Here is a 13,603-nt window from a genome sequence, read left to right as displayed (position 1 = left end):
TAGTATCAGAGATACAATGAATAAGAATATATTAAGCAACTTGGTGGTTTCCAGTGTCACAACATATCAGCTTGAGCAGGGATGGGTAGAAGCATTATGTTTATTTCCTGGATGGTGCTAGATTCAATGTGTAGAGAAGAATATGCTACTTTAGGGTTTAGCTCTAAATTTTTGCCAAAGTAGCCATCTATTGTAGAATTGGCTTTGAGTACCTTTTATTATACCCGTTGTTCATTCAAAGTTATATATTACATCTACCTGTTTTTTTTATTTCTGATATGCTTGGAATCAAGGGAGATTTCCAGTTTATTGCGATCAAATTGCAGACTACTGATAAGAGAGCCATGGCGATATATCTCAGATTTGAATAAAGTTTACCCATATCTATGCTTACCAGAGCTTGTTCAGCTCTAGCACTCAAGGCTTTACCTGTTATTGTAGAAATGAGTCTAAAGATGGATTGCCAAAATCTCCTCAAGCTAGGACAGGACCAAAGCAAATGTTTCAAGGTTCCCACCTGGCCACATCCCCTCCAGCATGAGTTGTCTTTATTAGTAGAGAATTTAGATATTTTGTAAAGGGTTAGGTACCATCATAGATGGATTTTCTGCGCGGTTTCCCAATGGTTTATGCATTTTGTACAAGAATACAGTAGTTTGATTTGATAGCATTAATCCATTGTGCATCTGTGAATGAAATATTCAAATCCTCTTCCCATCGAAGATGAGAAGATTTGTGAAAGGTAGTTTTGGATAGTAGAGAGTTATACAGAAGGGATATACAGTAAACCCCCGCTCCATCGCGGTTCAGTTTTTGCGGTCCCGGTATATTACGTTTTTTTTTTTTTTTTTAAATGTTATTTTACTATATAAATCATTAACAATTAAATATTTTTGTGTTTTCCATAGCTCTTGCTATGTCTCTCAGTATCTTTTATGTGTTTAAATTAGTTTCTATTGTTTTAAAAGTGTGTTTAAAGACCTTAAAATGCTTTTACACGTACAGTGACAGTAAAAAAACATGCCTACAATGCATTTTAATAGGGTTTTTCTATTTCGCGGATTTTCACTTTTCGCGGCTGGGTCCGGAACATAACCCCCGAAATTGAGGAGGGTTTACTGTACCTCGTTTCCTAGGTGGGTTGGCTGTCCAGAAAGACCATCAGTGTTCGGAGATAGTGCCATTTGTAACGGCATATTTGTTTACAAACGCAGATAAATAGCATATAGAAGTCTTTTTGGGAAATATTTTTAGGGGATGTTAAAGTGGAGAATTTTAATCAGTTTCCCGTTTTCTATCAAATCCGATAATGATTTAATCCCCCTTTCCCACCATTGTTCGAAGGAGCTATCTGCCAGTACATGGAAGAATGCATTGATTGGTATGGGTATTGAAACCATGCGGGTGGTTTTACAATTATGTTGGTGGTGGTACGACCATGCTTTTAAAGAGGCTGCCATTATAGGGTTGCTGATTAAGTCCAGGCCCTCTCTTGGAGAGATAAGTAGTAGAGACTTAAGGTCTTCCGAATTAGTATGTGTTTGTTCTATCTGGCTCCAGAGTTAAAAAAAAGATGTGGGGGAAATCCGTTACTTCAGTTGTTCTAGCATCGTGGCTATGTGGTAGTCTTTAAAAATTGGAACCTGCATACCACCGACGCTTCTATGTTTAGCCAATGTTTTGAGAGAGCATTTTGCTCATTTTTGCTGCCATAAGAACTTGGAGAGCAGATTTTGAAGGGTTTGATGGTAAGAGTTGGGGATCATGAGTCTAAAATAATACAATATTTTTGGAAGAATTAGCATTTTAAAGGCTGCAAGTCTCCCTGACCAAGAGAGGTAGTGCTTTTTTAAACACTCTAGTTCCCCAGTTATGAAGCCTAGTAACGGAATGAAGTTTGCCTTGTAGAGGTTGGAGAAGGGGGATGTGATCTGTATGCCTAGGTATAGCAGTTCATCTTGAGCCCACGGAAATGGGTACTGTGAGCTGAGAGACAATTTGTTTTGTTGGAATATAAACCCTTAGCAGGTGTGATTTTGTTTTCATTAATTTTGTGATATGGAATTTTGTTGAATTCCTGAAAGTATTAATAGAGTTTAGGAAATTACTCAACTGGATTGGACACTGTCACAAAAACATCATCAGCAAAAAGCGTTATGGTGTGTTCTTGGTTTGCTATTTTGATGCCTGAAATTAGTGGATGGGTCCGAATTTTCTCTGCTAGTGGTTCTGTTAGCAACGCAAATATTAATGAGATTGAGGGCACCCCTCTCTAGTTCCATTTGTGATACCAAATCCTTTGGAGAATTATCACTCCACAAATGCATAGGCTGATGGGGAAGAATATAACACTGAAATCTCTCTTTCTATTTCTCCCCTGAATCCAAATTTCTGGAGGACATGTGACCGATAACCCCAATAGACCCTGTCGAAGGCCTTCTTCCAACGTAAGGAGTAGGAAAGGCTCGATAGAGGTCTCTATATGGTGGATAAGGTTTATTATCCTTCTTGTCACGTCTGGTGCTTGGTGACCCATCACAAAGCCCGCTTGATCTTGTTTAACTAATGTAGAAAGTAGTTATGATATTCTATTTGCCAAAATCTTGGCATATATTTTCAAGTCCACATTCAGCAGAGAGATCGGCCTAACATTCTGTGGAACCACCAAATCTTTTTCGGGCTTAGGAAGTGTTATAAATGTAGCAGACAACCTTTTCGGTGGAAACGAAGCAGAGGACACAGCTGCATTGTACATATGAACTAATTGGGGCGATAATAACTCAGAAAATAATTGGTATTATTCGGAAGAAAATCCATCTGGGCCAGGGGATTTGTTTTTTGGCATTTGTTTGATCATTTTGATTATTTCAGGTAATGTGAATGGTTGGTTGGTTTATACATTGCAACTCATTGGGCGACAATGTGGGCAATGATATAGATTCTAAGAAATTGTTAATGGTCTCTGGAGTTGATTGAGGAATGGAAATATCATCATTGCAAAGATTATACAGGTCTTTATAGCATGTATTAAAAGCTTCTGCGATCTCCTGAGGGTTATTACGTTTCACATTTGTGGTAGGCTGTTTTATAAAGGGGATTTTTTTTGTTTAGCAATCTTTTTTCCAACTTGGTTGGCTAGAAGCTTGCCTGGTCTGTTTCCATGATAATAATTGAGTTATAAAATTCTTAAATGGCGTTCTGACCGAGACAGCAATAGCTGCCTCAGTTCATGCCTAGCTTGGGATAATTGATCATGAACATGAACTGATGGTTGCTGTTTGTTATTGCATTCAAGCTCTCGTATTGTAGTGAGTAGATTATCTAACAGCCGTGTTCTCTGCTTTCTGGCCAAAGCACAAATTTTCAACAAAATACCTTGCATATATGCCTTGTGGGCATTCCACAACGTGAATGGGTCCGAAACAAAATTCAAATTCAAGTCAAAATAATCTCTTATACTTTTAGCTGTGATATCCTTGTTAACTGGATTTGACATCAAGAGCATATCGTTTCTCCACCTATTTGCCCTTGTTTCAATACGACCCCCCCCCCCCACCTTAATAGATACAGGAGCGTGATCTGACCAAATGATATCATGGATCTCCAATTTAGTGATAGATTGCAAGGGGAATTTGTCCACAAAAAGAGATCTATACATGAGTAAGCTAAATTAACATGTGAATAGAAGGTAAAATCCCTTTGAGGGGCGAGTTGGCAGCTCCATGCGTCAAATAGATGGGATGAAGAAATTAAATGAGATTGGGTTGCTCTTTGGGATCGGGCTCTGTTTGATGATGACATGTCCAGGTCTTTATCTGGGACGATGTTAAAATCACCACACACTATAGTACGCCCCTGGCAGTGTTTGGAAAGTTTTTTTCCAGAGTTTACTGAGTTATGCCAATGTGCGAGTATTCGGTAGATACAGGTTGATTACCGTCTAGACGCAGTTATTTATCTCGCAAACTAGCATCAAGTAGCGACCCTGCTCGTCCTGGTGTTTGGAGATGAGCTTAAACGAGATGGTGTGTTTTATTGCTATAAGTACACCTCTCTTTTTTTGAGTGATTATTGGATTGGAATATATGCGGAAAACGTTTATTACAGAAAGGAGGAGCTTTGTTGGAGCATTTTAGCGGCTTGGCTTCTTTCCATAGCATACCGCGTTTCGCTGGGCTGTTAAGGCCTTTAACGTTCATGGATGTTATTTTAAATGACATTCTGAATGTAAAGCATTGCGGTACCTGATTTCAGGGAGATATGCAGCTGCATTGTTTTTATATCATCCGCTGTTTCTGGAGAGTTGAGTGTCTTTGAAGTTGAGTTCTTATCCGAAGAGGATCAGTGGAAAAGCGAGGGAAGATGATCAGTGGAAAAGGGAGGCCGATTTCCTGTGTTGAGAGAGGTAGTGGCCAGGGAGCTGTACACTGAGAAATAAGAGATATTTAATACAAAATTGGGAATTCTGCTATCGAACCCCGTATAGGAGACTGAAATCCAAAATAAAAGATAAAGAAAATAAACAAGCGGTTGTCACCAACGTCAAAACTAATGACTTGTGTGCTTAATCTAAAAATGAACGTTTCCAGACGGAATCTGGGCAGATATGATCTGCTAGATCTTGGGTTTATGTGAAGATTGGTAACGGTTCAGTTGAGCAATAGCAAAGGGGCCTGCCGGGGTCCTAAGGTATCAGTAAAGAATGTAATGCTGAGCTCCTCAGACATTTTGTTCATCTGGGTGTGCTTTATGAAGTGAAGGATCATCTGATGCTAAGTCAAGATGGGTAATAATGTCCCAATCTCGTAGCAGATGGAGGCCTTCATCCAGGGAAGAGATTATGTAGGAGTCATTGCCTTTGGTGATATGTAGCTTTGCTGGATATTTCCACCTATATGAGATATCATGGTTCCTCAGTGCTTTGGTGACCGTGGATAGGTTTCTCTTACGTTGGTATATTGTGATCAGTGAAAAATGAGAGGCTCTTCATGCATTCAGGCCAGCTCTCCAATTTCCTGGTAAAAGCCATCAATTTTTCTTTGGATCTATAGAAATGTTTTCGAACGATTGCAACCCTCGGTAGGCGTTGTGGTAAGTGCTTCGGTTTAGGAAGCCTGTGGATTCTGTCTGGCTAGTTCCTCCAAGGAGAGGTCTGGAAGGGCCTCTCGGAGCAATGTCGTGAAAGGCATATAGGTCATGATTTTTAACTGACTCAGGGATCCCTCTGATCTTTACATTATTGCATCTGGAGTGGACCTGTCCTCCAAATCCACCAACTTGGATTTGATCCAGTCAAAATCATCCTCTCTCTCATTATGGGCATCCACTAGGTCAGTGTTTCTCAACTCCGGTCCTCAGGGCACACTAACAGGCCAGGTTTGCAAGAAAAATGGAGCACTCTCTTTAATTTCAGATTTAAATTGTTGCATCATGGACATCATGTCTGTATGAGCTGTACTCCTCAATGACACAAGCATGTCTTTTAATGTGGTATCTAGAATTGGCTGATTAGTTTTTGGGAAGGTCATTATAGAATCATGCAGTTCCAGTGTATCATCCATAGACAGGGTAGGTGTTTGTAACTCTTGGTTGATGAGGATCCAGACTGAGCAGTGTAATAGTGGGCATACCTGGTATGTGAGCCCTTATCACCCGTGCCTGCATCCATCCATCCATCCATCCATCCTTCCTTTCATGTGGCCATGTGTAGAGGCACAGGATCCGCCATCTTGGCCGCCTCATTTGGCTGATGGGGAGAAGAAATCCAGCATCCGACCCGACTTCCCTCTGTCCTTTCTCCTCTTGGACATGGTCCGCAGGGGTCTTTGCAGCTCTTATACCCAGAACCGCTCATTTCGGGAGCTCAGTAGTGGTTTATTTTGCCCCAGCAGAAGTCTCCCTTGCAGAGCTGTGCAGCTATGCGGCCATATTAAGCACGCGCCGGCCACGCCCCCGTTAAAGTGGTTTTAAAAATCCTTACATATAGCTAGTGAAGTGACTGGCCTCAGGTAATACACAGAGATTAAACAAAGCCTCCTACATAAATTGTATCTTGTCTATGTACAGTCTTTTCTCTACATCCGTTCAAAGTGCAAAATTTATAAAGCTTGTCTAAGCTGTCAGAAACAGGGGACAGGGAACTGACATTGCTACACTCTACAGATCCCGGTAAGGAGAGCTCTGAGAGATGGTTAAAGGAGAGGGATGGGAGGGATACCCCCCCTCCCCCTTCACACAGGAGCAGCGCTGAGGCTGTCAGTCACAGGCTGTGTGCTGGAGGTCCCTCCTCTGTCATCGTTTTTCTTTTGGTGTCAGAAAAAAAACTTGTCAGAGGTGACTGATGTAGATAACAGAGGAACGGGGCAGCGGACAGAAATTACACTTAGTGCTCTGGATTGAGACAAGTACACATTAGTATAGAGCAGGGATCTCCAAACTACGGCCCTCCAGCTGTTGTGGAACTACACGTCCCATGGAGCATTGTAAAACCCTGACAGTCACAGACATGACTAGGCATGATGGGAATTGTAGTTCCTGAACAACTGGAGGGCCATAGTTTGAAGACCCCTGGTATAGAGGGATATGCTTTGTTCATATTGTCAGAGGTTTATAACCACTTTTAACTGCAGCCAGATTTCACAGAGCACCTCACATGAGTTGTGGGTAGGTCTTCCTTCTGTCCTCCTTTCCCTATACCAGTATTCTTTCTCTATACCGTAGTCACACTTCTAAGGCAGGTTTGTATCTGATGTCTGTTTAGAAACACGTTATTTTTTACTCTTTCACTTGCAGAAACCCTGATATGTCAGAGACAGCAGGAAACCTGGAGTGGGGGTATTTGGGGACACCGCTTCTGTATATAACAAGCAGGTAGACAAAAGAAGATCCCACTTCACCAGATGACTAATAAGAAGTTATAGGATGGATTTGTGCCATGATAGTGCTATGCTTGGGAGAAAAAAAACAAAGCTTTAAGCAGCTAGATTGTGTCCTAGTATGATTTTCATGTACGATTTGCACTGCCAGTCTTCTGAGACTGCTGTGAGCTGCATTATGCATAGCTTACACATGCAGTCAGGTTAGAGTAACTTCTAGCAGCCTCTCTTGTACCTAAAGAGGCTCCAATGTGTACAGTATAAGGTGCCAGATCATTAAGGCCCCTTTCACACTAGTGTGACTTGTCCCGAGATTTTGGACCGCAAAATCGCATGACAAGTCGTTTTCCATTATTTTCAATGAGCCCCATTCATATCAGTGCGTTTTGAAGTCGCACTGACTTCAAAGTAGTTCCTTCACTACCTTGCCACGATTTGAATGCGTTTTGAGCCATAGCCATTGCTTTCAAAATCGCGGCAAAGTCGCGGTAAAATCGCGTCGCAAAGTGTGAAAGGGGCCTTAATCAAGTAAAGGCCACTATAAATGATTATTATTTTTTTCTAGTATGCACAGCATATTCGTACATTATGGCAGAGGTACCTGTCATATGGTGTCGTCCAGCACAGCGCTGGGACTGATCCGGCGGCCCCCCCGACGCTTTCATCTTCACCTGGTCTTCCTTCTGCGTCCCGTGCGTTCAGGCACTTGATAGGTCAGGCCGCGATAATGCCGCTCCTGCGCATGCGCATGGAAGTCACATGACAGCGGCACGGATCAGGGGCTGATCAGGGAAATAAATGTTCGCTGAGCTGTGCGTGCGCGGCTCAGTGACCTGACAGAAGGAGGCATTTATAGCAGAAAAGACTAATAGGATCTCCTCTGTCATAAATACTCTGCCTGCAGCCATTTGATTAAAAAAACAACTTTATTTCCACTTTAAGGTCCAAGGAAGTGGCCAGAGGGACACAGCAAAGTGAAGTATGAGAAGAGGAACATAAAGATCAGTAAATGTGAATAGGAAAATGATGAATGTGCAGCAGATAAGTCAGATGTGAAGAAAGTGAAAAGGCTGAACTTGGGCTTCCTTGTTTATAAACAGGAAACAAACACTGAGCGACACTAAACTTGACCTGGTTTGCAGCAACTGCTCCCCAGTGCTTCCCGTCACATCACCTTATCTAGCCTGAGCATCTTAAGAGTAACACCCCCCAAAAATAGCTTCTCTAGAGATCCGGTTACTTGTGCCCTCGGCTTACACTCTCTGCCTTTGTCAGCCAGGTCACCACAGTGGACTGGGGGTCTCAGCTGCCCAGCTCTGTTTTATGGCAGTAATAGAAGTAATCTCCAAATAAAAACTGAGAATAATACAATACAGTTTGCTGAACTCCATGAAATATAGTTAGGCTCCATTCACACGTGTGCGACTTGTTATGCAACTTTGTACAAATAGTCGCATGACAATTCACATGCCATTTTTTTCGATGGCATCCACTCCAATCGGTGTGACTTAGAAAAAGTGCCTGCACTACTTTGATGCCACTTTTGATCTGATTTACTGCCAAAGTGTAAAGTCGGATTAAGTCGCATTCCAAAGTTGCACTGGAAATCGTGAGACTTTGGAGTTGTGCAAGTGTGGATGGAGCCTTACAGTTTTAATTGTATTTTATTTTAAATATGAAATCCTTTTGGGATCTCTCTGGAAGCTGGAAAACACTGTAGTAGACACCACTAGTTCGGGGATCTCCACTAGTTTTCAGGCTCTGTGCCGAGCGGCTGCCTTGCTACATTGTGAACACACGAAGATCGCATTCTTAGCATGGGTGCCAATCAGAGAATACTTGCGTTTTTCTCAATAAATGCCAAGCATTCTCTGATTGGGTACAATAGTGTGACATCACTGCCCTGCCTCTCCACCCCATCCTATCATAGAATGCTTTGCATCCATTGAGAAAATGCAAAGCACTCCCTGTGCCGAGCAGACGACCACCTGTGTTCACAATGCAGCGGGGCACAGAAGCTAGGGGAGATCACTAAAGTAGCAGTCTCTTTTAGATTGCCCTACCAAGTTTCTTTTAATGAACTACTCAATTACTACTCCTCTCTACAACATAAAAGTTTATCATTTTGTAGTCCAATATAGGAACTAGGAGCGATTTTTTTTTTTTTTTTTTTTTTTTTTTTTTTTTTTTTTTAGATGTCAGAGGAAGCCATTGAGCTATTGTCAAATTATAGTGATGGTAGTGCCTAATATTATTTTATTTTAAAATTTAAAATAAAGCAATTCTACTTATCCGCTCCGTGCAATGGTATTGCCAAGCTGAGCTGTGTGCATCTATAGACACACACAGTGTAGCTCAGCCTTGCTCTTTGCTCCCTCCTTACAGGATTTGAGCGACAGCAGCAGGAGCCTCCGGCACTGCCTGTGTTTTTTTGTTTTCATGCATGGAATGCACTAAAGTGGTTCATTCTATGTAATAAGGTGAAAAACCTTCTGTGCTGCAGGATCCCCCCAGCCCCTCCTCTTCCTTTTTTTTTTTTTTCTCTTACCTGCGCCAGATTCGATCCAACGACATTAAGGTTTAAAGAGGCGTTCTGGCCCCCCTCCCAAAGAATTAAATTTACAAATACTGTAGCTGCTGACTTTTACTGTTAGGGCACTTACCTGGCCAGGCATCCAGCGGTGTTTTCACCTGTGCCAACTCTTAAATTGGCGGTCGGGTGCTGACGCCGCCATCTTGGCTAAGGGAAACCAGCTGTGAAGCATTGCGGCTTCACAGCCGGTTTCCTACTGCGCATGCCTGAATCATTCTCTGCTTTGTGAATAAGCCAGCTGCGGGGGAAAGTAGGAGGGGGCTGAACTTCCGGATCATTTTTCGAGCTGGGAGTGGGTACCTGTCAAAACTAATGGCGCTTTTCCACAGCATGGAACGGATCGGTTTGGCTCGGTCTGGCGCTTTTCCACTGCATGGTACGGGTTAGAACGGTTCGGTATGGTTTGGTACAGCAGCGCTTTTCCACTACATGGTACAGCTCACTTAAACAGTACCACCTCGGTTGGGGTTCCAAGCGGGCCGTACCTATACCATATCCCACAATCCTTTGCATGCAGCCTTGATTGTTTGTCACTACTAGCCACTGATTGGTCAGAGAATCGTTGTAATCCCACCCACTTACTACTTTAGTGGAAAAGCAAACCGAGCTGAGTAGAGCCTATACAGTGCTGAAACGTGCCGACTCGTTCCACGCAGTGGAAAAGCAAACTGAGCCGAGCAGGGCCAAGCAGTGCCGAGTGGAGCCGAGCCGGTACTTGCAGTGGAGAAGTGCTATAAATGCCCACTCCCCCCCCCCCTCCCCAAAAGGTGCCAGATGTGGCATCGGAGGCGGGGAGGAGGCAGATAAGCGGAGCTTCCTTTTTTACGTGGAGCTCCGGTTTAACACTTTAATGTAAAAAGCTGTTAGACTATAGATTCACTTTACCCAACGTATACTGATGCTGCTAAATTTGGATGTAGTTTAAAACATTTAAAAAACGAATGTACAATATAAATGAAAACAAGTTAACATTCTTGGCAATAAATGTACAAACTGCTATGCTTTCCTCATTAAATGTGTATTGTTTTAAAGTGTCAGTCCATTAAATTAGGATTTATGAATCAATTTTTGGTAGACACTGTAGAGCTAATTGACCGGTTTCTGAAGCTTCTTCTGGAATCCAGTGGTGAGATCACTGCACTGGAATTCCCAGGCCTGCATACCTAGCATGGTCAGTAAAAGGTGTCCTCCCTTCCTGTGTGTGTTTTCTTGTGGTGTTTGTTTCTTTTTTATTGTTAATATTACAAAGTACGCAACATAAGAAATAGAAACCCATGCAATATCAAGATGAGTGTAAACAGAAACTGTGTTGCTGATAAACTTTTTAACTTTTGAAGCAATAATCTGAAATGTTCTGATGAGGATAAGATAGGGGGAGGACATATACAAGATTTTGGTGAGGCATCGCTTCCCTTCGTCCCCTTAAGCTGGCTTTGACTTTCCAGACTCTGACTAAAGCTGGATACACACTATACAATTTTTCTTTAGATTTTTTTCCTTTAGGTTTACCAAAACCATATAATATGAGGTCAGACCTAAACACTTTAAATGTGTATGCAATCAGGGAGGCCCTTGCACTACATAGTTGAAGGTAAATCTAAGGCTATGTTCACATGTGGGCGTAGCGGATCACGGGCAGAATTACAGCGTTTCTGCCCGCGATCCGGAATCATTGCAAATCACGGGACACCTGTGCGATGCCCTTGATTTGCAATGGCACCCCAAATGCTGTGCGATGTTGCCGCGATTTCCACCTGCCGAATCGCAGTAACATCGAACATACAGAATCGCGGGATGTATGACGCACAAAAGAAGCTCCTGTACCTTTTTGGGCGTCATGTGTCCCGCGATTCTGTATGCGCGATGTTACTGCGATTCGGCAGGTGGAAATCGCGGCAACATCGCACAGCGTCTTGGGTGCCATTGAAAATCACAGGCATCCCGCGATTTGCCATGATTCCGGATCGCGGGCAGAATCACAGTGATCCTGCCCGCGATCCGCTACACCCACATGTGAACGTAGCCTAAAGGAAATCTACCAACAAAAGTTGTATAGTGTGTATCCAGCTTAAAGCAGGATATACATGGACTGAAAATGGACCGGTACTTTCGGTCTGCGTGCATTGCTGTCTCCAACATAAGCAGACCCAACGGTCGGCTTCTGTCGCACAGCCATGCTAGAAATCCAGCATTCAATCAATGCTTTCATCCAATGGCTGCAAGTGCTGATCTGTGTATTCTGGCAGGAGGGATTCCTCCCTGCTGGAAAATACAACAGTGCATTGGGATAGATCCCTGCGTCAGAGGTCGTTTGTGTTGATGCAGTGATCTGTCAGTTTTTTTTTTTTTTTTTTTGGTTGAACAAAAAAAAATAAAAACGTGTATACACAGCTTTAATCCTATGTCACGAATACCCCAATCCGGGGGTTACCTGCAATAATGTATGCCAGTTAGTCATCTCTATAGTTACAGGCTGCTAAATTTACATACATACCATAACTTTCCCTGTAAAATAATTTTTATTTTTGTCCTCCTACTCTATCAATGTGTAGGACGGTGCTTAACATTTTACATTAAATGTGTTGTAGCATTGCTGTCATTGTGTGGTGTTCTCGGTTTCACCAAACCAATACTGGGAGATCGTCCTGTACAATATTATTTTTTTTTTTTTTTTCAGGGATTGCGCAGTTGATCCAACATGTGTCCTGTGCATGGAGTGTTTCCTGGGGAGTATTCACAAGGAGCATCGATACAGGGTAAGCCATTACTTTTTTTGTTTAAAGCTAATGTTTAAAGTGTTATTAAAGGTATTTTTTTAAATGTAACAAACATGTTATTACCTGCAATAAGTTTGCACAGAGCAGCCCTAATGCTTCTCTTCTCAGGTCCCCCACAGGCTCTACTGGCCCTTCCTCTTCTCCTAATACCCCTATAGCAAGCAGCTTGCTATAGGGGTACTCCTGCATGCTCACGCCCGTACCTCGTTTTGTATGTCCATTAGACACCCAGCCCCAGGTCCCTCCTCACTGGCTGTGAGCTGTGATTTACAGCAGGGGGCGATGGCTCCTGCTGCTGTCTCTCAGCCAATCAGGAGGCAGGGACCCGGGAGAGCAGCCGCTCTCATGCACATCGCTGGATCTGGTTCGGGTAAAAAATTGGGGGGGGGGGGGTGTATAATTAAAGGTTTTTACCTTCATGCGTAGAATGCATGAAGGTAAAAATAAAAAAAAAACCTTTTCGCCTTTACAACCACTTTAATCTGTATATAGTTTGCCTTTCATGGTTCCTGGTTTCTCCTTTTTCCCCCCTTAACATCTTCAAGACATTTTTAAATAAAATCTTTGTTTCCTTTTCGTTCATTGACGGACACAGCTCCTAATTTTCTTAACCATTGGGTTATACTGCCCCCTACAGGAGTAGGACACTAGGCAGAATAAAAGACTGACTACACCTTTGGGCAGTTCCAGGAGGTATACTCCCCCTCTCTGCTATAGGTCTCCATTTTTTTTTTTTTCTGCCTTGTCAGGAGTAAGGACCTGGTTCCTTGCTGGGATCTTTTGGTCCTGGCAATTTTTTCTCTTTTAAATAGAGTTTTCTATTTTTTCCTGCGAGATCTACAATCAACTGCCGGACTGGGCGACGGGCTGGATAATCTAGATCTAGTGGTCACCCTAGTCCGGCCAGTGAGCGCATGAAGACTTCAGCTCTGCGCTAGGTCGATCGCGACATAGCCCCACCGGACGGGGGCTGGCCTGCGAGTTAAATGCCTCACGAGGTCGCATATGACCGGTTCTCGGCATGCGCCGCATCGTTCCTCCTGGCCGAGAGCCCCCCCCCCCCCCCATTTTGATTGGACAACGTGGACATCACTATATGGGCTCTGAGGGAGTTTGGCTGGCTTCTAAATTATCAGAAGTCTGCTCTGGTTCCTTACACAAAGCTGGACTATCTGGGTCTGACTCTGGACTCGGCTCTAGCCAGAGTGTTCCCTCCTCTGGACAAACTCCAGAAACTGCATGCTGCAATTCATCTTCTGCTGTCCAGCAGGTGGTCATCCCTCTGGACTTGCATGCGGGTGCTGGGCCTGATGGTTTCTACCTTCGAGACGGTCCTGTTTGAACAGTTCCATACAATG

The 13,603-nt window shown here is 43.1% G+C and overlaps 1 protein-coding gene across 2 annotated transcripts in view; it reads left to right on the top strand.

Moving 5' to 3' along the window:
- Nucleotides 1–13,603, top strand: part of UBR2 (ubiquitin protein ligase E3 component n-recognin 2) — a 180,603-nt gene that overhangs the window by 24,302 nt on the left and 142,698 nt on the right. For both annotated transcript variants that reach the window (XM_082250166.1, XM_082250167.1), the window contains exon 3: nt 12,146–12,224. In XM_082250166.1, coding sequence (XP_082106292.1) covers nt 12,146–12,224 — 79 coding nt within the window. The remainder of the gene's footprint in view (nt 1–12,145; nt 12,225–13,603) is intronic.

Source organism: Pelophylax lessonae (genome assembly GCF_965119305.1).
Source record: "Pelophylax lessonae genome assembly, chromosome: 3".
In the NCBI taxonomy this organism is placed as follows: domain Eukaryota; kingdom Metazoa; phylum Chordata; class Amphibia; order Anura; family Ranidae; genus Pelophylax; species Pelophylax lessonae.
Note: the sequence above shows the minus strand (reverse complement) of the source record. Positions and strands in the feature narration are given on the sequence as shown.